This window comes from Notothenia rossii (genome assembly GCF_949606895.1).
Source record: "Notothenia rossii genome assembly, chromosome: 1".
In the NCBI taxonomy this organism is placed as follows: domain Eukaryota; kingdom Metazoa; phylum Chordata; class Actinopteri; order Perciformes; family Nototheniidae; genus Notothenia; species Notothenia rossii.
Genome location: NC_136912.1, coordinates 44914394 through 44940091, shown reverse-complemented (window position 1 = coordinate 44940091; position 25698 = coordinate 44914394). Strand labels below are relative to the sequence as shown.

Genomic DNA, 25698 nt, shown 5'->3' with positions numbered 1-25698 from the left:
ATGTCTGGCTTTTCTGTTAGCTCTTCAGGTCCCTGCTGGCTAGAGCCTATACATTTTCGTTATTGTAAATATGAAGCTTAATCCTAGTGAGATGGTATATTGTCCAATGTTCAAATACCAAGTGAAAATGTACATTATAGAGTATTCAAATGTATTCAGCATTCTCTTAATATTGTGTATTATATGGATACTCTAGTGATATATGTATTTTCTATTGCAATTGTATTATATATTTGTATCTTATTCTATCTTTTAAATGTTTTTAACTCATGTGTAATGCTTGACACTGCTGCTGACTAAATCATTTCCCAATTTGGGATGAATAAAGTATCTGTCTATCTGTTTATAAAATGTTACGTTTACTAGTTGTTGTGCACATATAGAGTACATCTAGATGTGTGTGTGGTTGTGTGTGTTACCTGTGATCATGATGACCCTGATGCCAGCCTGCCGACACATTCGGACCGCAGAGAGCACCTCTTTCCTGGGGGGGTCCAACATGCCTACACAGCCAACAAAGGTCAGGTCCGACTGGGGAGAGAGAAGAGAGGGGGGGCTAGTTTAGATAGAGTAACTTGAAAATACTATCCAGTTTACAATTCCCGTTCGGCACATACATGGCAGTACATTAAGTGTTATATACGATATATTTATACAAAAATGACCAACATCACCTCGTAGTCAGCAAAGGTAGCGGAGTTCTCCACGTTGAGGCCTTTGATGTCAGGGGGTGTGTCCCTGGTTGCCATGGCGAGGCAACGCAGCGTGTCTCTGCCTGCTCCCCACTCCCGCACAGTGGACAGGATCTGCTCTCGGACCACCGCGCTCAAAGGCACACGACAGGAAGCACCGACCCGGATGAAGTTACAGCGTTCCAGCACGCTCTCTGGAGCTCCCTGCAGACAGAGGGGGTGGGGGGGCGATTAGACACTGCAGGGAAAATGAAGACGTGAGAGACGTTTTATAGGAGTTCTTGAAACACACCTTGACGAACATCTTGGCTCCAGAGGCGGACCTGATGTGTTTATAGGATGAACAGAAGACAGACATGGACTTCCTGTCTCTGGAGAACTCCAGCGTCAGCTCCTTCTTCATCAGCTGCTTTATGACCTGAAAAAAACAACAACAACACAACTTTAACATGTACACTTGGTACAGTACAGTGAGCTTTCCTGGCAGAACATACACATATCAGCTCATCTTTCCCGTGAGAAAGGTGTATAAATATTGTAATTATTAATGTAAAGACCTCTAAAGTTATTAACCCTCCTATTGCCTTCGTGTGGGGATTGGGCACATAAGGGGGGGGAACACATCTAATGTGTGTGTGTGTGTGTGTGTGTGTGTGTGTGTGTGTGTGTGTGTGTGTGTGTGTGTGTGTGTGTGTGTGTGTGTGTGTGTGTGTGTGTGTGTGTGTGTGTGTGTGTGTGTGTGTGTGTGTGTGTGTGTGTGTGTGTGTGTGTGTGTGTGTGTGTGTGTGTGTGTGTGTGTGTGTGTGTTGAATCTGATCCGGATGGTTACTAATTCCTTTTCTTCATGGCGGTCACTTTTGACCGGGAACACCATGGGTGTTACAAAGTTGACTAAATCATCCAAAATTCAACTAAAGTGGTGATCAGCAATTTTATATGTTCAAATGTCTACTGTGAAGGATATCATTAAGCCTTAATGCAATCGAATGTAAAACAAAAAAGTTATGATTAATGAAAGTAGTAAATCGGTCAGATTTGACCCGAAGACAACAGGAGGGTTAATGGGGTGTACTTTTTCTATTTGTTTATCCAAAGCTCAAATCTGCTATGAACATTTTATGACTGCTATAGCTTCTTGGCACCTTTAAGATGAGACCAAATAAGATAAATAATCTTTATTAGTCCAACAACAGGGAAAGTTGATGTGTTACACCAGCGAAGGGATTTTGCAACAACAACACAAAGTAATAAAAAGCAAGATATAATAAATGTGTAAATAATACTGAAATACATTAAACAAGTTAGCAGTTCAGAATATATCACATGGACTAAAGTATGCATTTAAAGGATCCTACCTAACTTATAAAGTAATCATAAGATAGAGGTTAGAATATTTCTGTTACTAACCATATATATACATTTATAAAGTGCTCTTTTAAGGAATTTTGCAGACTATTTAGGATGGCTTATTGTAACAAACCATTTTCCGGAAGAAGTCACCAAAGACAATGTGCTGGAGATTATTTGCAACTTTGGAAACTCTAGAAATGAAAACAATGAATGTTTGCTGCAGGTCTGTGTGTGGCCTAGAGTTCACGGGTCAACACGCAGAACATTCGCTTCATGTCTCTGAGGAAACGCGTTGAGATGCATTGATATTTCTGAAGTCAGGATCAATATGTCATTTTCACCAGCATCACTTTACATGTACATACACACTTACTGAGCAGCAGGCTGTAGCTCTCTCTGTAGGGCGGAGTCCTCTCAGCTCAGTGTCGAACACGTTCATCTTCTCTACCAGACAGATGAGCGCCGTCTCTGTGGCCTCCCCAACCTTCTCAAACACACCCTTAGACTGACACACACACACACACACACACACACACACACACACACACACACACACACACACACACACACACACACACACACACACACACACACACACACACACACACACACACACACACACACACACACACACACACACACACACACACACACACACACACACACACACACACACACACACACACACACACAGGTTTTAGTATGGCGTAACACATAACCAGTTTAAGGTCATCTCTGCAGTCATGTCTTACCTCGTTGAAGTCCAGTGACGAGTCATTGCACAGAGCACAGATGGAGGCTAGCTCCACCAGGCCTTCATACTGACTGCACTTCACAACTGAGCCATCCTTATACCTGCAGACACAGCAGTAAAGAGGGAGGGGATGAACACAAATGGTAAGGATAAGGATGGGGAGATGAATTGAAGGCTGTTTTAATCCATATGAATGATTCAAAGACTGCCAGGGGTTAATGGCTTTACATTATTACAGTATTAAAGGTTAAAGACACTCACACTTCCCCTTCAGGGGCGTAAGTAGATCCAGTCACTGTGAACTCGTTCAGGCTGCAGCGCTCCCCTGACACACTGTCTACTACAAACATCTAAACGCACACAATTGCAAACACATGCAGAAAAACAATGCAGGAGTTGATTAGTTCCATAATATTAGAAGACAAATGAAGGTTAGGTCCACATTCCAACAGGGCATTTTACACTCAGGCAACTTCTGAAGTATATATACAGATGGAGCGATTCATTTCGGACAGTTTGAAACGCGAGGGCCGTGATTGGTACGTGATATGCCCTCGCTCAAGGGAAAGCCTCCAGCTTGACTTGAGACCGCCCCCGTGATAGATAAATGTAATTATAATGAAGCCAGCTGCAATGGATCATTGATCCACCAGGAGGTGCAGTGGGGTTCCACACTGGAGCTCATGTGAAATAAAGTCAGATACAGTAGGCTGGATGTACAGCGGAACTTTGTTAAGATCCATATGTCACGGATATCATACTCTGTGCTAAATAAGACACATGTAATCATTTACAAAACATCACCATGTTGTTATTTAACAAAATAATTTTGTTATTCGAAAAAAACGAACGGGAGGAAATGCAGCCCGGCTCTCGATTTTTAATCCTAATTTAATCATCATCTTCACCACGATCATTTATGTTTATGTTCGCCGAATTGACATGAAATTACTGACACATATGAATATACTGTATTCAACTTCATTAAAACGTTATTAACGTGCCTAAACTCAGTAATTCACCAAAAATATGTATATTTTAATGGAGTTTCGTCGGTCGATCAGGATCCCATAGTGTAGCGGAGGGATCCTCATCTGGATGAAGGGTGTTATTTTCCCCATAAGGAACAAGTCGCTCCAAATTATCCCGCTTATTACATGGCCACATTCTCAACAAAGTAACGACATGACTCCCAATATTAATTGAAATGCTTTTATGGATTTAGAAAATGTTTTTATTGATTTAAAAAATAGTTGTATGTATTGATTTAAATTCACATGCATCCGCTAAGAAAAATAGTCCGTTGTTACAGTTTTTTAAACAGTCTGAATGAAACGGCAGCTCTCAGCTGTGTATTTACACAACTAATGGCCCATCAACCACAGCTCTCTCCCCCCCCTCCCCCCCTGATCTTTCTTCTCCAGCAGCTAAATTAACAGTAGGTTACTCTGAGTGACCATAGACTGTATGTGACAAGCTTACAGTTAGTGACGTAACAACACCATAAAAGCTGGTGGGTTGAAAGCAATACGGGAGGTAAAAATAACTAGAATAATTGTGATTTATTTATTGTGGCTTTTATGTTTTTAGGTATAAAATGTTATGTAATTCAGGCTTATAGTTCACCCTTCTCTAAAAGCCTTCAACAATGACAATATTCATTGTAATTTAATAAATCCTTCCAACACACATTGTAAAAAATAGCCTACTGTAAGTTAAGAAATCATTCCAATATGTACATCTTCTGATGTAACAACAATAACATTATAAATAGTAACATAGCTGAACATGGTATTGCACATTTAGCTTTGAGTGTTACTGACCTGAGATGTTTTTATTACATGAATTAAGGTGACTGAGGCTTTTTAACATACAGGGATGCAAACTCATCAGGTATGAAAAAGGTGACAAGGATCCGAGCCCCCGGCTCCCCCACCCCACGGAATGACAGAGGATTTTAGCAGTCAGAACAACTAAAGCAGCAGTGTTAATAATAACAGAAACACCAAAGAGTCACATCTAATAGAAATATATAAAAGCATTTATTTCAAATTGTGGAGCAGTCAGTTTATAATTTTGGCAGCACTGTTGAGCATTTTGAAAATGTATTTTCATGCCTCTGTGCAAGGCTTAAGTCTTTTTATCTTTATAGCCACATGGTGTAAAGTAACTAAGTTCATAAACTCAACAAGTACTATACTTGGGCACAATTTTGAGATACTTGTACTTTATTTAAGTATTTCAATGTTTTGCTACTTTGTTCTTCTACTCCACTACAGTTCAGAGGTACATGGTGTACTTTGACTCCACAACATGTATTTAATACCTTTAGTTACTTCACAGATCTGGATTAATTAAGTGAAATATAATCAAGTGTTAAATCAGACTTTAGTTCCACCTGGAGTAAATCCACAAGCTACCCTGCAGTATACAAAGTCATTCAAACTAGCTGCACCTTTAGCAGCTTTGAGAACACTTTCATGATCAATCATTATAAAACATATCATATCTATTATTCTGAAATGGACCAATCTGCACAATGACTACTTTTACTGTCGCTACTTTCACTATATTTTGATGATAATACTTTTCTACTTTCACTTGAGGAACATTTTGAATGCAGGACTTTTACTGTAACAGAGTATTCCTACACTCTGGGATTATTACTTTTACTCAAGTACAAGATCTGAGTACTTCTACTTTTACTCAAGTACAATATATATACTTATACCACCTCTGTTTATAGCCTATGAAAAAAACTATTAGAAATAGAAGGCTAAAGCTAACGTTAGCAGATAGTGACAATGTATGCTAGCTAGCTAGCTCAACGATTCCTTAAATAATATTGCCACAGAAAAACTTTTCAGTTCACATCACGCTCTGCCGCTCCGACAGGGAGCTGTGCTCTGAACACCTGAACGGCCCGTTCTAACAGCTGTTCACCAGCGGTCCAGTCTGTGCCACAGTGACTCCGGACGCACAGTTAATATTAACGAACGCACCCGTAGGTAATGTAGCTGCTGAAGCTAGACCATCATCTTGGAGCAGCAGAGCCTTATTATACATCCATGAGCAGAGCCGACAGGCAGGAAGACTCGAGCACACAGCTCGTACTTCATTATAATATATAAAAAAAGAACACCATGCGTGTCATGATGGCACATAACAGCTCACGGCCGCAGATTACTCCGGGTCCCAGCCCCCCCCATACCCCAAAAATATTTGTATTGCAGATCTACATGAATCACACAAACGACTTATTTTGGATTCAAAACGGCGAATTTCGCCGAAAGGTGACAAGTTTGCATCACTGAACATAGACAGAGCACAACTGAAACATAACATCTGAAACGATGTAACAACATAATACACTTGTGGGGATGCTTGGGATGTGAGGAGTGAGGGACACGGCTTAGAACGGGCGTGTCGCCTGGCAGGACAGGAGAGTGTGTGCACCAGTCTGCCTTGATCTATGAATTCATGTCCGTGTTTTATAGAAGGAAATTCCTTCACTTCATGAAAGTGTTTTAACCACACACACCTCTACACACACATGACGGGTGTTATTTTCCCCATAAGGAACAAGTCGCTGCAAATTATCCCGCTTATTACACGGCCACATTCTCAACAAAGTAACGACATGACTCCCAATATTAATTGAAATGCTTTTATGGATTTAGAAAATGTTTTTATTGATTTAAAAAATAGTTGTATGTATTGATTTAAAAAATAGTGGTATGTATTGATTTAAATTGACATGCATCCGCTAAGAAAAATAGTCCGTTGTTACAGTTTTTTAAACAGTCTGAATGAAACGGCAGCTCTCAGCTGTGTATTTAGACAACTAATGGCCCATCAACCACAGCTCTCTCCCCCCCTCCCCCCTTGATCTTTCTTCTGCAGCAGCTAAATTAACGGTAGGTTACTCTGAGTGACAAGCTTACGGTTAGACACAACACTGTCATTGCAAGTGACCCTCAGTTAGTTGACTTTTATGTTCAACTGCTAAATTCGTTACTGATAAAAAAGGGCTTCTACTGTACCTAATTACCTTAACACTAGAACCGCCAGAGGTTTTTGTATAGGCCTACCTAAACCTGTCAAATCCCGCTATTAGAATGCAATTTTTAACAACATAGGGTGCTACATAACACACTTTCAGGAAAAGTCAGGGACTGGGAGACTTTAATATTTTATTGAAAAAAAGTTACATTGCACACACACAACACACATCACACAAATTGACCCGATTGGCAGTTCTAGTATTAAATAAACTCACTAATTAATGAAACCAGTTCAATACGCATTATTCTTATTCTTATCATTCTTTATGAGCGCAGAAATAGTCTTAAAATCAGATCTGTTTTTTAAATGAAATCTGACGGCAGGCAGTTAGCTCTGATCACCTATGATAAATGCCCCGCACCTAATCGCTGGCCATTCAGCCACAGACACTGTTCGAAATGGGGGGGAGCTAGGAGGAGCTTGGCTCCCCCGAAGAGGGAGGGAGCTCCCCTGAAGGCTGACTTTGAGATAAATAGGGGGAGCCCAAAACAATCGTGCATATTTGTGTCACACAGATTAGAAATGTTGAGTTTCTGTAAATAACAGTTCTTGAAATAAATAATAGTTATTGTTCATTACAGTTTCTGAATATTTGTTTTATATTTGTGAATATGTCTGGGTGTTGCCATCTGTATGTGGCGGCGCTGCATTCTTACTTACGTTGCTATGATTATGGCGGTGATGCCGGCGCGGTATTTGAAATGTTCATATTGATATTTTTTTAACTCTGGCTGTGTAATAAAAAAATATGGCAAAACGAAAACAGCCAAGCGTCACAGCTTTTGGATTCACAAGCAAAGAAGCGAAGGAGTCTAAAAATGACAACGTGAACGGAAAACAACTTTTAGTTGGCCGGCTGTAAGCGGCGTTAGGGTCGAGTTTGACAGCTCCACACTGAGGGAGAGGCCTGCCGTTGCGGAGCCTGAAGAGGCTTCAACAACGGCCACATCCGCCGGCATAGTGACTCCGTCTGTATTAGTAGAAGAGTGTTTTTATAGCAATTGATCGCATCCGCGCTGCTGCGCCAGTCAACAGAGCGTGCGTGTGACATATTTAGTAGCAGGATGTGCTCTGAAAAATAGGGCTCCCCGAAAGCAAATGGGTAATTCGAAAACTGACAGAGCTCCCTCTATACAAATCAAACTGTAGAAGGTGTGAAAGCACCTATTGTTTTAAATAATGGTCGGAATGTGACCTGTGAGCCTTCTGAATTACCGTGGGACAGCACATTCTAAACTAAAGTGTTCAATCAATAAAGTAACATCTTATCTTATCTTAATAATATCTTCATATTAATAATAATAATAAATCATACAGTATGTGTCCGAAAGGGAGCAGGAGGAAGCAAAAACTAAAATATATTGCATATTAAAGCAAACGATTGTAAAGGTTAAAGTATGAGCATAACAAATAAAGAAGTGTAATGTAAACATTTACATTATAATTATGATTATTTAATATATAAAGACTATATATTATTGAATTACAAGATTAGATATACTTTAGTTGATCTAAAATATTGATGTGTTAAAATGCTCTTCAAAACACAACTGAAAGTCCATGAAACTTGTCTTTCTGTATTTGTGAATGAAGCGCCATCTCCTGGTTAAAACCTGAAATTGAAAATCTGGCAACGCCCTCTCGGAAAATAGTGGGAGGGCTTAACATTCCTCTATACTGGTCTTTGGCTGGTGGTAGGCAGGAAGCTGTAAACTGGAGTCCGAAATTCAGTGCTACATCTGTAGCGATACTCATTTCCATCTCTTTTCTAATAGCAGAAATTCTCAGATAAAAGCTTTCAAACATATGTGGCCAGCAAATACAGAGAGGGTGGGAAACATTGAAGGGGATTGGGGATTTAGGATGAAGTCAATGTTAACACGCCCGATTCCATCAGTTCAACAATTATTCATTATTTGAAATTGCTTTTACTTTGCTGATTTTCCATTTGGTTTTAAGATACTGTTGATGCAACTGTTTCCCAAAATGTGCTGTTGCAGTGGGCTTTAATGTGAGATATCTGTCAAATGTTGTGTTGCAGTAGGCTTTTGCCTCCTTTTAGCCCCCCCCCCAGCTTATTAGCAACCAGCCTTTATTTGACTGCTTCTGTAACTTAAATATTGGCTTTTATAAGATCATTTAGGGTATATGCTTTACTTATTTAAGATTACAAATGTGTTAACCTAAATGTAGTATTATAGTCGTTAGTTTTATATAGTACACTACTTTTTGTAAATAAAATCATTAAAACTCTGTGGCCTTCTTTGGATGCTCCCTCATGTTTAACTGATGAATGCCATGATGTGATATGTGTGTGTATGTGTATGTGTATGTGTATGTGTATGTGTATGTGTATGTGTATGTGTATGTGTATGTGTGTGTGTGTGTGTGTGTGTGTGTGTGTGTGTGTGTGTGTGTTCTTACCCTGCACACGGACATCTGGTTGGTGGTCAGTGTTCCTGTCTTGTCAGAGCAGATGACAGAGGTGCAGCCCAGCGTCTCCACTGACGGCAGGCTGCGCACAATGGCGTTCTTCCTGGCCATCCTCCTGGTGCCCAGAGCCAGGCAGGTAGTGATGACGGCTGGGAGGCCTGATGGAGAGAACGAGAAGCAGACCATGGCCATGAGAAGGCTTTCTTTGAGAGAGGAAAAGAGTCTAAACAGCTTCATTGTCTTTTTTCTAGTGTTGTCATTTGGTTAAAAAACGTAATTTAGTGAATTGTAATAATAATCTAGTACAATACTAGTATTAACATTTATTTTCTGTTTAGCGGTAAGATAAAAAAAAAATTGTTTACTGAAAAATGTGCATGAATTTCACCTAATTAGCAGACAACCATATAAAGAAGGTTTTTAAGAACGCCAACAGTCCTTTTTCTAGCTTGTTACCAATTTTCCGACACTTAACTAAAGCATGAACAAAGAGAGCCGCTGTGATCCCCCCCTTTATAACGTGTGCCACACAGAGCCTGTTCTCTCTGCTGCTATCATAATGCCAGTCGATATGTTTTCATACAGTGAGGACCCAGTCCTCGATATCCCACTCCTCAACTAAAGCGAACCATCTCATTTGCAATTTAAAAGTGAATTTTCTGTTCGGAACAGATAGGAATATCACCTCACTCATCCTGTTATTGCCATGTATCACAGGAGTACAAATCAGTGCTGGAATGAAGGGAGGAAGTTGGGGTCAAACTTGTTAATGTGACTGATTCAGACCCTTTGATTTAACACGTTTCCTTTTTCAGATAAAGAGTGAGCGTTAATGCATTATCGTTGACAGCCTTTCTTTTTCGTGTCAGGCATTGCCAGGCTTCATTGTTGGGTTGTAGGTGTCTTACTCAATGGCACATGTAAGGTTATTTAGAGTGAGAGGAGAACGATGCACCAATGCCTATTTGTCCTTGCACCGACATAGTAAAAACACGAGTAAGAAGTGATGTTTCTGCATTGATAGATATGAAGGTTTGACCTTCTGGTATGGCAGCCACAGCCAGAGCCACAGCGATCTTGAAATAGTACACAGCTCCTCTCAGCCAGCTGCCTCCATGGACCGGGTCGTTGAAGTGTCCCACATTGATGGCCCACACCGCCACACAGATCACACTGATGACCTGCAGGGGAACAGAGAAAGATATATAATTTTCTCTACTTGACAATGTATCACAATAAATGATAACGTTTGCCTTGGGTCTTGCCTTAGACAGCTGTTCTCCAAACTGGTCTAGTTTCTGTTGCAGGGGGGTCCTCTCAGGCTCAGTGGCAGCCATCTCATCTCGGATTTTCCCAATCTCTGTCTGCACCCCTGTTGCCACGGCAACCCCAATGGCACGGCCCGCTGCAATGTTGGTTCCCTGGGTAAAGGTCATGATCTTTACTGTGAAACTTGTTCTCAAAAGAGTTTTCAGCATTGAGCAGCTTCATAGATTTGATTCATTCTCATGTAGCTACATTTAAAAATGACTGCATATCTACATTATTACAGAATACACTGATTTCTGTGATATCAGAGGAACGGAATTAAGAATAAGTTGATTTTAGCTTAATAATGTAATGATAAGAAGCTAATTAGTTATTCACCTGGCATTGTTTTGCTTTCAAATTAAACTAAGATTTACCCCAATTTACAATAAAAACATGGGTGGTGCCCCAAAGTCTTTCATTCTGTTACCCAATATAACACCGTTAAAAGTGTTTCTGATAGTCGGCGTTAAGTGCCATCAAAATCTACACTCTACAAAAGGTATGTATTCCTGATTCATTATTTGGAGCAATTGGTTATTCATTATTACAAATATGCTACAAGCTATTAAGATACTTATTCTAAATGCTGGTAACTAGGGTCAACAGTGACCTCTAAGCGGACAGTTATATACAGTATATAATAAGCAATGTTGAGTGCTCCAGAAAAGCGGGTCAGATTAACCCTCTAAGACCTGCAGCACTGCCAGCTGTAACGGGCAGCATAATACGATATGAAACTAGGAAACCTAGCACATCCTCTGGTACCTTAGTAGTAAGGATCAAAATAGGAAAAGGAAAAACTAGCATGGCCTTATTCACAGGTCTCCGTGGACTTATCAACTTAAGAGATCTGACTGAATTGAGTTTTGACTGATCTCCCTTGTACTGTTATGCGTATGTATGTTGTTGTGGGGACTCACAGAGAAGAGCATGTTCTTCTTGTCCTGGTTGACGGCTCGGGGGTCTGGGACAGGGTCTGTGTGTTTGAGAACAGACACAGACTCACCCGTCAGGATGGACTGGTCCACCCTCAGAGTCGTGGAGCAGATGGAGGTCAGCCGGATGTCAGCCGGGACCTTATCCCCAACTGCAAGGTAATAAACAGATAATAATTTCATTTTGTTCTTACATCTAGATTAGGACTATTGTGGGTTTTAATTCAACACTGTATATTAACTTCGCTTCCTAAACGATGAGTGGTGAAGAAGGGTGCCTCTTAAAAATCCAAGCGGGAGAAACTGTACAGTTACTCTTTACATAATAATTTTAAAAAACTTGAAAGTGGACAATATTGCAATACTGCTTGTCTTTCCTTCCCACTCTACTATCTCCACATAATAAAAGAGCTCTACAGGCCAAGACACCAAGGTGACCTCAAATGTTTATATATCATATATTAATAGAAAATAGAAATAGATAATTGTTTGTTTTGTTCACACTCACTGTCAGCAGTAATCTGACTGCTGAATGTGGGTAAGTACAGCATGTGCAACCCAGGATTTGTATTTGTTGCGCTTGTTTTACAGTGAAAGAGCAATCTCTGAGACATTCACATTTCAAGTGTCTTTCCTTCATCCTTCAGCTTAAGTTAGGGGTCATTAGGGTAACATGCTTGGATGTATACAGAGAACTGGATACAGCATTCTTTTGGGGCCCATATTACATCACATGACTGACACAGAAGTTGTAGTTCAACTGTTTGGTCACTTCAAAAACGTGGCCAGCTCACTTCCTGTGGGCTTGGTAACACTTGACAAAGTTAAAGTCAATTATTTAATGAGGTTAACGTATCTTACAATGTAACCATAAGTCAAAGTCAATGTTCTGTTGATTCACGAGTATGTGAGCGTCTTGCATATAAACAGGGAAACGTAGACTATATTTGACACAAAGATTTAAAGATAATGTTTCACCTATTTCCAAAGAGATACATGTGTTCATGACATTCAAACCGAAGTGCAGTGCCTGTTTGGCAGATTGCTTAGTCTCCAGGTTTGCTCCATGCAGCTTTCCAAAAAGCGTGACCACATCACCCCAATTCTGGCCTCACTGCACTGGCTTCCAATTCGGTTCAGAATTGATTTTAAAATCCTAAATGGGCTGGCTCCAGCCTATATAGCTGAACTCCTCCAGCGCTACACCCCAGCCAGAGCTTTAAGGTCGGCTGACCAGCTGCTGCTGATAGTGCCCAAGACTAGGCTCAAAACCCGAGGGCACCGAGCCTTCGCAGCAGCTGGCCCTAGGCTCTGGAACACTCTGTCCCTCCATGTGAGGTCGGCCCAGACCCTAGGGGTTTTTAAATCCTCACTAAAGACTCACTTCTTCTCCCTGACCTTCTAGTCAGAGCGGAGCATGAAAATATAGTATAGACACCTGACTATTCCCTGTGTTCTTTTTTATTTTATATTTCTGTTGTAAATGATTGTCTTTTATTGTGATTGTAGTAAAGTGTTTTTATTACATGTACAGCACTTTGGCTCGACCAAAAATCGCTTTTAAATGTGCTATATAAATACAACTTGATTTGATTTCCTGATACTGCTCATCCAAACTAATGAACTCGACACTGGGCTTCCATATGTGTTTGGCAATACACACGTTAGGTGTGCAGTTCAATGAATGGTTGTGGAGAAATTGAACCGACTACCATTTTGGTAAGATGTCTGCTTTATGCAATAATGACAGATGGCTTCACATGGAAGTTTAGAATTCTTTCTCCTGAGAGCAAAGCCTTTCATAAACTGTTTATATGTGAGTCAGAGAAACTCAGAGAGAGAAACTCAGAAGGAGAGGCTGCACTGAGACGTTAGCCTTTGCTTCCATTCCACTTTGACTGGTTATCCTGAGACATAATCAAAGCACTACACACACACACACACACTACTGTAATATGACATATCACATTCTTAACATCCAAAAAAGCCTGACTACTTAATATTTACCCTGGCAGTCACAAGGACCTTAAACGTCTACATGCACTCTAACACTGAAGGAAAACATTTCGGCACTCCAGAAGCACTCTGAGTGGATGAAACAGGTTTAAACAGAATACTATTGAAATAAGGAAGAAATTATAATTTCTTGTCATTCATTTGAGCATTTATGAATCCATATTACAAAGGCTTCTGAGATCAAATATTTTCCGTGAGGGCCTTGTGCACCTCTCACTGGGTTTCCATGACGATAACAGCCAGAGGAGAGGGCAGAGATGTGAGCCAGGAATGACTAAACAAAGACGCATTGTGTAAACAGCATGCAGTGCAAGCACATTGGTAGTGTGTAAAAACATGAAGGGGCCTTTTTAAATATACTTGTTCTTTTCCTCTTAACTGCAGGTTTCTGCAAGATTCATATAATATTACAACTTTTTAATAATAGCACATGGGATATAATTTAATACATTTCACAATCACACCATCCAAAGTATGAAAGATGATGAAAATCGAAAGGGACATCATGTCCTAGAATTTCACATCAATAAATAACTATTTATTTAGTACTTCAACACAGTATGTAAAATGATTTGTAATAATTTAATTAATTTAATTAAAGTAATGACCCAGAGGGCCAGCATACAATGAAAAGATGGATTAACCAATGAAAAGTTATTTATTTATTGAAGTTTAATTTGTAAAAATAATTGCATTTCCTAGCTAATTTGGGACATTTTATTTGTGTTATGGCACATCTATTCTAATCAATTTCAGCCACAGCATGCAACTGTTTTCAATACAAAAAACATTGATAAACCCACTGGTCACTCCCTGTCTTGCAAGCTAAAGAGACAGATTTTCAATAGCTGATGTCGAACAAAAATATTAAGACAGCTTCAAATGAGTGCTATTCAAGGTTGGAGTGTTGGACGAATATATGGGCTATGGCGATTGGCTGAGTACATCGAAAATGATTTACACCAGCACTTTTATATTTAACTCTGTAATGTAGGAGTTTATGTTGACCAAATTAGAGTAGATCAACCAAACTCCTAATATATAGTCTTTGACACATACAATCACACACACCTGCATGCATGCATATATTGGGAATTGCCGGTTGGTTGGTTGGCTCATTGAAAAATATGCACTTCATATTTTTCACAAGCCTAGTACTAATGAAACCTTACGTCTGCATGCAGTGTAAATAGGCTATTGTATGCTATAACAACTAAATAAGGCAAAAATATATTTGTATTGTGAGTCTGTCACCATGTTTAAGATTTCCTCTGCTCTGTAGTAATGACTAAGAAATATATAACTGAAGCTGAAATGTCTTCTAATATTCTGCACCTGTACGATGCCACTAATACAGTCCAACAATGGCAGCCCTGTAACTCATTATGTTGTGCTGTGCAGTTGTGGTATTACCTCGCCTTATATTGAAAGGGGTTCCTAAAGTTTTGTTCACATGGACCTCATCTTAGAATAACATGCGTTCAGAAGATGTGGTTACAGTAAGAACATGGACATTGTGGTCAATTTTGTATCAGCTGTATGCTTTACGAAAGGTGTCTTGGAATAGCACCTTCACTAGTCATGCTAATTGTGTGTCCCAATGTGAAGTATGGCAAAACTGAGTGAACTACGAGTACCCTGTTGCACTCCTAAAGGTCAAAAAGTTTGATGTAAGACGCAGGACACTTCCTGCACTCGACAACCACCATCTTGGCTACATCATGAAAGTTAAAAAACTGTTGAACACAGCACTATATATCAGTATTGTGTTTTTCTTTATTAAATAGTGAAATAGTTTTTCTTTATTAAATACTGAAACATGTATATATTTTATTGATATAGTGGTTGAAAGAGGCCTGTGTCAATTCAATTTGGTTAATTGAGCAGTTTGTAATGATTTGATACAGAACGATAATGTTGCTATCTAGCTAGCTAACAGTCGCGATCAACACTTCCAGCCAGGGCACAGCAGCTGTGTGCGATTTGAGATACACTGACTACACGGTGGACATTCACACAGTGAATGCCCAGTGATTGCACAGTATGCAGTGTATTGAGGGTGACATACTGTAATGTGTCCAAATTCAGACACAGCAACGGGTTCTGAGAGAAATGTTCCATGCAAACATTTTCACATTGATAATGAAAATCAATACAGCTAGAACAGAATATTACATTGCATTTGGCTGACGCTTTTATCCAAAGCCACTTACAATAAGTACATTCGACCAAGAAGATACAAACTTGAAGAAAACAGAATCATATACAGTAAGTACATCAGGTTTCATAGAGCCAAAACATTTGAAGTGCTACTCAACTGGCTTTAGATAAGCCAGTCCTTTATTAGTATATCATATAAGTGCTTTGTTAGTAATTGTATTGCTCGAAGTGGAGTCGAAAGAGATGAGTTTTAAGTCTGCGCTGGAAGATGTGTAAGCTTTCTCAGGGTTCCTGCAGGTTTCGCCAACTCACATTTAAGACTTTTTAAGACCACTTTGAATAGAATCTAAGACCAATTTCACGGCAAGAAAGTATGAAGGAAAATTGCTATGAAAGAAGAAATACGTCCCATAATTACTTACAAAGTAAATGTATTCATGTTCAACATAAGAACAATGACTGAACATACGAGCATAACAATACAGAACTGTGTTAGCGTGTTAGAAAAAAAGTGTGTATGTGAGTGTGTCGCTTGAGTGTGCGTGTGTGTTAGGGCTGTGCAATTAACCAATTAACTTTTTAAGGCCTTAAATTCAGATTATCAAAATTAAGACTTTTTAAGACCAGCGGGAACCCTGCTTTCTGCTGTCCTGATGTCAATGGCGAGCTCATTCCACCATTTTGGAGCCAGGATAGCAAACCGACGTGTTTTTGCTGATGGGAACTTGGGTCCCCCTCGCAGTGCGGGCGCAGCGAGCTGTTTGGCCGATGCAGAGCGGAGTGCACGTGCTGGGGTGTATGCTTTAACCATGTCCTGGATGTAGGAAGGGCCAGATCCATTCGCAGCATAGTACGCAAGTACAGTGTCTTGAAGTGGATTCTAGCAGTTACTGGAAGCCAGTGAAGGGAGCGGAGGAGCGGCGTGGTGTGGGAACATTTAGGAAGGTTGAAGACCAGACGAGCCACTGCATTCTGGATGAGCTGCAGAGGTCGGATGGCACATGCAGGTAGACCAGCCAGGAGAGAGTTGCAGTAATCTAGGCGTGAGATGACGAGAGCCTGGGCCAGAACCTGCGTTGCTTTCTGGGTCAGGTGGGGACGTATCCTCCTGATGTTGTAAAGCGTGTATCTGCAGCAGCGGGTTGTAGCAGCGATGTTTGCAGTGAAGGACAGTTTGTTATCTAGGGTCACACCCAGATTCCTTGAAGTCTGAGTCGGGGAAACAACAGAGGGGCCAATGTTGATTGTTAGGTCAAGAGTGGGACAATCTTTTCCAGGAAGAAAAAGCAGCTCAGTCTTGTCAAGGTTGAGCTTGAGGTGGTGAGCAGACATCCACTGAGAGGTGTCAGCTAGACAAGCAGAGATGCGTGCGACGACCTGGGTCTCTGAGCGGGGAAAGGACAGAATTAATTGGGTGTCGTCAGCGTAGCAGTGGTATGAAAAACCATGCGGGCTAATGACAGATCCGAGCGAGTTTGTGTACAGAGAGAAGAGGAGGGGACCAAGGACAGAGCCCTGAGGGACCCCTGTAGTTAATTGACAAGGGTTGGACTCGGACCCTCTCCAAGTTGCCATGTAGGTGTGGTCTTTGAGGTATGAGGTGAGGAGCGAAAGTGCAGAGCCTGAAACTCCAAGTTCTTGGAGAGTAGGAAGGAGGATCTTATGGTTCATGTTTATAACATCAGACGGGTTGAGAGTGGGTTTCTTTAGGAGAGGGTTTACTCTTGCCTCCTTGAGACTGTTTGGAAAGTGACCAGAAGTTAGAGAAGTGTTGATGAAATGGAAGAGAAACGCTAGAATATCAGGAGTGATAGTTTGAAGGAGGTTTGAGGTGACAGGATCTAGAGGACAGGTGGTAGGGCAGGCAGAGGTGATGATGGTAAGAACCTCACTTGGAGAGAGAGGGGAAAAGGAGGTCAGTGTGTGGGTGAAGGGAGGGTCTGGTGACCCAGCGGTGAGTAAAGGCGAGTCAGAAAAAGAAGAGCGAATACCATCAACCTTTTTTTCAAAGTAGTTAACAAAGTCGCTTGACAGAAGGGAGGAGGGGGAAGGGGCCTTGGGGGGTTCTAAGAGGGTGGAGAATATGGAAAATAGTTTTTGGGGATTGGTGGACGGGTGCAGAGTTAGAAGAGATTAGTTTGTTATGTTTGGAAAGGGTTAGAGAGAATGAAATGAAGAAGTGATCGGATGTGTGAAGCGGGTTTACAGAGAGGTTAGAAGTAGAGCAGTTCCTTGAGAATATGAGATCTAGGACATTGCCAGGTTTATGAGTTGGTGGGGATGGAGACAGTGAGAAAGCAAAGGTGGTTAACAGAGATGTTAGTTCAGCTATCTTCCCTGTCTGGAGGTTGAAGTCTCCGAGAAGTACAGCGGGAGGGCCAGTTTCAGGGATGTGTGAGAGGGGATTAACTAATTCTTCCAAGAAGTCCCCCAAGGCGCCTGGTGGACGGTAGAGAGCAACAATGGTTCATTGTATAGGATGGGTTACTGTGACGGCATGGAATTCAAAGGTGGAAGGGGTGAAGTTAGGTAGCTTGAAGAGGGAAAAGCTCAATTTGGGAGAGAGCAGGAGACCAGTGCCACCTCCCCTGCCAGTGGGTCTGGGTGTATGGGAGAAGGAATATGCTGTGGAGAGAGCTGCTGGGGTGGATGTGTTGGATGGAGTAATCCAGGTCTCAGTGAGAGCAAGGAAATCCAGATACTGCAGGGAAGCGTAGCCAGAGATGAAGTCAGCCTTAGGAACAGCTGACTGGCAGTTCCACAGGCCACCTGTAACTAGATGTTGGATCTCAGTGGAGCATGTGGGATAGACGAGAGCAGGCCGGTTATATCGAGTAGGAGATACACAGGGCCAGTGATAATTGCGAGAAGACACATGAACAGGAATGGAGAAAATACACATAATTATAGCATGAGGGGCTAAAAAACAAAAGAAAAGAAAACACCAGCGATAATTAGCTCAATCAAAGTAGGATTTGCCTCCTATTTGCCTCCCTCGTGACTCCCGCAGGACTCTATTGTCTTTGTCAGTCTTCGTCTGTCTGATGCTGAAGCTGACGCGAATATAGCTGTTAGATTAGGCTACAGGGCTGGTTGTACATCTTTCTATGGTTTGTTTTTCTACTGTAAAATGATGGAATATCCATATGGATATGGTTTATGGAATTACTATGAAACATTAATCGTTTTAATCATTGAAGGAGGAAATCAAATATGTAAGTTAAATGAAAGCCTACAGAATCCTACATAAAATACAAACTTAACTTAACCAATACAAAGAGTATTTGACACTCAAAAGATGTCAAGAAGTGTCCCTTCCTGTAGTGATAGTCTACTTACCAGCGACTTCCACGATGTCTCCAGGAACGATGTCTCGGGCTCTGATTCTCTGGACGCTCTTCTTGTCCTGTCGGTACACCTTGCCCATCTCTGGCTCGTACTCCTTCAGAGCCTCAATGGCGTTCTCTGCATTACGCTCCTGGCGGACACAGGAACATAGAAAGGTTCTTTCAATGGTCGATGTGGAAGCTAGGACCGTTGATGGAAAAATTCCTTCCAGCAAGGTTGCCCTCATGTGAAGACGGAGACAGCAGGGAGGCTTTTAAAGTATATCAGGTCTTGCTGGGACAGGCATTTCTCAGTTTGAGATAGACGTATTTTCAGTACTGATTTAAAAGCAGGAAATGGTCAAGAATCCACAAGCAGTACAGAAAAATAATATACACCGACAAGTAACTTTTGTTTGATTTTCAGCATCTATGTGAACGATTAAATGTTAGAATCCAAACGTGACACCACGAGCAGAGAAATAACACACAGAAGCTAAACCAAGTAACAGAAACACATCCAACCAGTCTAAAATAACTTGTGGCTGCCCTGGCTTGTTTTTGATAAAACCCAAACGAGGTCAGCAGGAAACAACAGACCAAATATAAACAAAACAAACATTGTGTTGTTGTACCACGTCTAGCCTGAGTCTCTGAAAAGAAAGTGAGAATACTAAGCCCCTAAACGACTATCAGAGACGTGTTTCTATAATCTGCCTACTCCCATTGATATAAACATGTTGAAAAAATAAAAGGGGTAAGAAAAGTTTAAACCAACACTGAACATTGAGAAACTTAATGAATAGAGTGGTGCAGTGATTATGTATTTTTAAAAGGCAAACCTATAAATTAGATGTTTCCATTGGATTTCAGCTATTGTTAGGCTATAAACAAACTACAGCCTTTCACATGGCTGAGTATCACAGCCACTAAGCTAAAGACGGCTAACGTTTGGGGTGATTATGTTTAGTAGTCTTATTTAGTCACTTGTCACACAAATTGAAAATCTCATTAACTTGTGTTAACCTCAGACCTTAGTTTAGGCTTCCAATCATTAAAACGTAAAAGGAAACATTGACATTGAGACGAGGGAACTTAAAGTGGTCAAATTGCTAACTCATTTCCAAGTTAAAAAGAGGATTCATTGCATGATTGTTGTACTTGCGTTAGGTTTGTGTATTTTATAAACTGTCATCTGAATAGTGCACCACAGATAAAGGAAATGATCTGCACTAATGTAGCACTTTTTCAGTCTACTGCTGATAACATACCAGGAAATAGCTAACTGTGTCCCTCTGCAACAGTTAAACATTTCTGTCCCATGGAGGGAAACAGCAATATGAAGGGAAGAATTGATATAGAACATAAGAATACATGTCTGAGGAGTTACAGGATTGGTTACTGATTGGCTTTGGGTATTATTTCGCCACTATTCCCCACAGAAAATTAAACTAGCATTTAACTTAAAGGAGACCTATCATGCTCATCAATCAAGTGTATGATCATACCTATACTGTATAATGTATATTTATATATTTTATTTTTCAAAATACCAAACAGATCCTTTTTTAGCCATGCCTCGTTTTGCTCTATTCCAAGCCTGTCTTTGAAAATTCTGAGCAGCAGCTAACCACGCCCCCCTGCAGAAGAGGGGGGCATGAGCCGGCGAGAGTCACGTTACCATGTTTGCTGTGATTACGAGTGTGGAATAAACATGTCATCTCAGAGTAATGCATGTGTTCAAGCATATTATCAATTTGATCCAGAAACTGACCCTGAAGCAGCGGAGGTTTTGGTGGAGGTGCAAACATCTCGGTTGCAGCAGGACGTTTCTGAATGGTTAGTTGACAAGCTGTTGTCCCTATTTATTTTACTCTGTTTGTTACGATGCTTGCTACTTATTCTATTCATATTTTGGCTAATTAGCAAGAATGCAATGTGTACAGTTTGTAACTTAGAGTTTGACCCAGCAATAAGTCTCTGAAAGGCGGGGAAAAGTTGTGTGGATAGAGGCAGAGCGCAGCGGCAGGCAGGCAGAGAGGAGCAGGCTGCGATACCCCCCCCACAGAGCGCACCCAGAGGACAGGCTGCGTCACCTCACTTTGTAACCCAGGAAAGGAGCAGGAATCCTGGGTATGTGAGTGTTAAAATGCATTAAACTGTTTTAATCCGACAGCCGCTGATGTGCACGGAAGTCTGTCCGTTTCGTTAACATTTGAATAGCCAAATGGACGGAAATCCGTCCTATAGTATATGCGAATGAGAGGTTTGGCAATGCACGTGGCCGTGGCTCATTCCCCTGATAGGTGGAGAGTTGGCCAATAAGCGGAGCACCTCTTTGTGACGTAGAAAAGTGTTGAAATCTGGATCCGTTTTTTTCGGCTAAGGAGGAAAATAGAGAGGGTTTTGTTTTCTGACACATGGTGAGTTCCCTGGAACACCGGAGACACATATTCATGTATAAAAGACGTACAAAGGTGCATTTTGCATGATAGGTCCCCTTTAAGTCGCTGAGCTAAAAGAGGCTGCCACAGCTTTCCATAGACATTGAATGGCAACTCACTTTAATTTTGCTATTGCCAATAATTCAGCAAGCCCCACTGATTCACTGACCTGAATCATACCTGACCTCAGCAACATGTGAAACAGGCTGGCATGAGTGTAGCACTCTGCTGACCTTGGCGTGGATCCTTGTGTTGATGACACACTGCTACACTCTTCTCACTTATCATAGGACTTACAGCCTTGTATTTACACCTAACGCACATACAGGGTTCATTCCAATTAAGAGTCTGTGTGTGTGTGTGTATATATATATATATATATATATATATATATATATATATATATATATATATATATATATATATACACACACTCTACATATACATGTACATATGTATATATATACATATATACATGTACATATGTATATATATATATATATATATATATATATACATATATGTACATATGTATATATATATATATATGTACATATGTATATATATATATATATATATATATATATATATATATATATGTACATATATATATATACACGTATATACATATATATGTATATATATATATATACATATATACATATATACATATATATATATATATATATATATATTGGAAGCCATTGGGTGCACCAGTTGCTACTCTCTTGCTTTATTGTAGAGCCTTGATTCATGCAGCCATAGGCTATTTTGTATTAAATTAATGGTGTCAAACAGGAAACAAATATTTAAGAAATTAGAGATTACATTTAATTCATTCATAATGACATTTTGATGAGCCTTTAATATAATTAAATGGGCCAAATAGGGTGCCATGATTGACAATCCAATAAACCTGCACACTGTTTACCTGCCACACTCCCACAATAGCATTGGCGATGAGGATGAGGAGGATGACAAAGGGTTCAACAAAGGCTGTGATCGTCCCTTCCCCTTCTTCAAACCACGCCAGGGTCTGCGGCACAGAAGACAAGACAGAGAAAAGGTTTGTGTTTGATGTGGCATTGTGTTATTAACACTCATCCTATGTGTTTTATCGCAGGTTTTAAGTGCACAGTCCATTCAAAATCCATATATTTGTGAACAAGTGTTTGAGTGTGGTTTTGCACACAGTTATTTTTCCTTACGAAGGAGATGCACGCAGCAAGCAGCAGGATTCGAACTAACAGATCCTCAAACTGTTCCAGGACCAGCTCCCACAGTGACTTCCCTGCATGAAGACATCAAGGAACACAATGAGCAGCAGAAGAATAAAGAAGAAAAAAAGAAAGGTGTGATGGATGGATGGATGGATGGATGGTGGTGGAATGAATGGATGGATGGATGAGTATGAATAGGTTGATGGAGGGATGACAGTTGCATAGAAAGAAAGATAGATAGATATCTTACCCTCTTCGGCTGGCAATTCTGTGAGTAAAGAAAGAGTTAAAGGTAGATGGAAAAAAGAGAGAAGGTGGAGAATAAGAAAAATGACATCATTAACACCACCGGTACTTTAATTATTAAATGACATAGCAGAGCAGTGATCAATTATTTTTTACTTCCCCAAGCTCTGTGTTTAATTTGCAGCAGTATTACATTGACATTTGCATTCGTACCATTTGTTCCCCATTTCTCCCTGTTCTTCTTCAGCTGCTCACAGCTCAGACCTGTAGACTCATTGACAGTGAAGAAGCCCAAAACCTCCTCCACCGTCTTAGTATGGGCATTATCCATCACTGAGGAGAGGAAAAAGAACACATGCGTAATAGAAATAAGCAATTATCTTAAATACATCACATGTAAATAAAGTCATCATATTGTGTCTTCAAATCTCTTTTTTTACTAACGTGGAGACGATTATAAAACTGATCGTAAAAGTTTGTAGCATATATGTAATAATAATAATAATAATAATAATACATTGGATTTGTATAGCCCTTTTCCTAATGCTCAAAGACGCTTTGATGTAAACATCCTTATTGATAACAAAGAATATAGTTAGGTAATATGGCTTTAATAAGGCTGACAAAAAAGGCTGTCAGATATGTTTTTGCTGTGTTGAACATTTTTAAGGTTTTGCTGTTTAGGATGTTATGAAAATTCAATGTTTTCCTCAGACTAAAGTTCTTATCAGTTCTTTGTCTTAGTCATGTAACCTGATTTTCAATAGAAATGAAGTATTTCAGTGTATGTCCACACTGTAATAGCCCTCTTGTTGATTGTGTAAAGAGCACACAGTGTTATCAGCATCAGCTGGCTGGGGAATCAGATGTTCTGTTAGCCAGGCAACACACACGCTAGAGCCTGCAGAGAGACACAGGCCCAGGAGACATGGAGCTGCGTCTGTTTGTAGGATGTGCTTCTCTAAATGGATACCAAATGGCCTCAGACTTTTTAACGTACAGTAGCTCCAAACACAATTAATAGTATTCTCGGTTTTTTTGTTATACAATATTGCCTATTGACACATCCAAAGTAGCAGCTGGAACAATCCTCGAGGACCTTGTAAACAAGTAGGGTCCATGTAAAATAATCTAATATGCTAGTTTTACCCACTCTAATTATTAAAAGTGAGAAGTGCCTGTTATTCCCATGGTCCCTCCCTATTCCCTACCACCCTGGCTGTGTGTTTGCACACTTGTAATATACCTGTACAAGCTTCATAATGGATTGTTAATGTCGAATTCATCATAAAACCATATTTTCAATAGTGATAAAGGCCCTTAGACAGGTTGTTAGAGGTGGGCCTGTGTCTAAAATAATACCTCCGGAGTAACGCTGTTCATTCGTGAGCGACCGCCCCGCATTATAGACAGGAGCCAACATGATGCTAATATGTTAACAATAATAATGAGAACACTTAAGTCATTTGCTTACCGCTAGACGTTAAACATGAAATGTAAATGTCACGTTACACACTTTAAGCTGTTATTAAGGGAAGCCTCGCCTTAATGCTAGGTATTATGGACGACATAACGGTTGATACGGAGAGACATGTTGAGTGTGCCAGCAGTTTGATATTGCTGCATTAGAAGCAGGCTATACGCTGATACCGTAGGCCATTTTTTAAATGACAGGAGAAAAACCATAACAGGCTAAAGCCTCTGAGCCACACGCTAGCAGATAGCTGGTGGTTTGCAGGTGAAGCTAGCTAAAGTACGCAGCTACTTTAGCGCTGCTCCGCCGTTAATCCTCAGAGATGAACAGGTTGCTTACCGGAGCGACGTCTGTCCACCGTCCCTGCACTTTCAGAATGGCACGATATATCTCAGCACCATACGCATTGAACTAAATTCCCAACAGCAACGGAAAAGAAAAGAAAAAGTAAAATGCGTTTTTACCACAAACTGTCTAGCTTTACGTCCGTTATACTGTGACAGCTAATCATATTTCCATATAAACAGCCTACGATTCCCGAGTGGTAAAAATGTTGTTTTAAAAAGAAAGTAAGTCTTATATAAGGCGAATAATTGTGTAATTATGGTCATACAAGACAGCGTTGTATTATCAATCTTCGTCCAGGCTGCACTCTCTGTCTATGGGTCACTAATACCAGAGACCGAGCATCCTTGCTAATACTCATACAGGCTAGCGTTACAGTAGCCAATCAAGTCAAGCTAACAGTCACATAAAACCACTTCCGGTCCAAACCTTCAGAATAAACATTTGTGCCATATGCCATGATGTGATTTAAATGCAAATTTCATGACCGTAAATGTATTTATTTTTTTATTCCTTAAGTATTCAACGACCACAGGAAAACTGACAGCTGTATTTCTTCCCTCGCCGTCAAATTAGGGGATGTTGTTAACATTTAAAGTCGACAGACTTCAAGTGTTATCGCCATGGGTTATCGCGGCTAATTGTATCTACCTTGACACTTAATTCTGCGGCGTAATTAACGTGATTAACTGAATACGCGACGTATAAAGTACGAATAAACCAAATGGGAGAGCCGGAATGTAGAACGATAGATTCCTGTAGATTCCTCTCAAATCCAGCCCACGCCCTCCCCCCCTGTCCTCAGTCTCAGCGATCTCGGCCAATCAGCGGGCGGTGCGTCTGCTGTCGGTTAACTGATGGATACGGGCTCCAATCAGGTTTGAGCTCTGGGTGATTGACGATATTGCTGTCCAATCAAAAATTGAT

The 25698-nt window shown here is 40.5% G+C and overlaps 1 protein-coding gene across 1 annotated transcript in view; it reads right to left on the bottom strand.

The window, feature by feature from the left end:
• Positions 1-25153, bottom strand: part of LOC307032459 (sarcoplasmic/endoplasmic reticulum calcium ATPase 2) — a 34099-nt gene extending 8946 nt beyond the window's left edge. The window contains exons 1-16 of the mRNA XM_079670439.1: positions 24766-25153; positions 23166-23285; positions 22957-22974; positions 22695-22777; positions 22418-22522; positions 19056-19194; positions 11526-11692; positions 10560-10715; positions 10334-10475; positions 9286-9452; positions 3058-3146; positions 2795-2897; positions 2416-2547; positions 985-1110; positions 675-896; positions 420-531 (exon numbers count right to left, since the gene is read on the bottom strand). Of these exons, the coding sequence (XP_079526565.1) occupies positions 420-531; positions 675-896; positions 985-1110; positions 2416-2547; positions 2795-2897; positions 3058-3146; positions 9286-9452; positions 10334-10475; positions 10560-10715; positions 11526-11692; positions 19056-19194; positions 22418-22522; positions 22695-22777; positions 22957-22974; positions 23166-23283 (1879 nt within the window). The 5' untranslated portion in view covers positions 23284-23285; positions 24766-25153. The remainder of the gene's footprint in view (positions 1-419; positions 532-674; positions 897-984; positions 1111-2415; positions 2548-2794; positions 2898-3057; positions 3147-9285; positions 9453-10333; positions 10476-10559; positions 10716-11525; positions 11693-19055; positions 19195-22417; positions 22523-22694; positions 22778-22956; positions 22975-23165; positions 23286-24765) is intronic.
• Between the last annotated feature and the right edge of the window lie 545 nt (positions 25154-25698).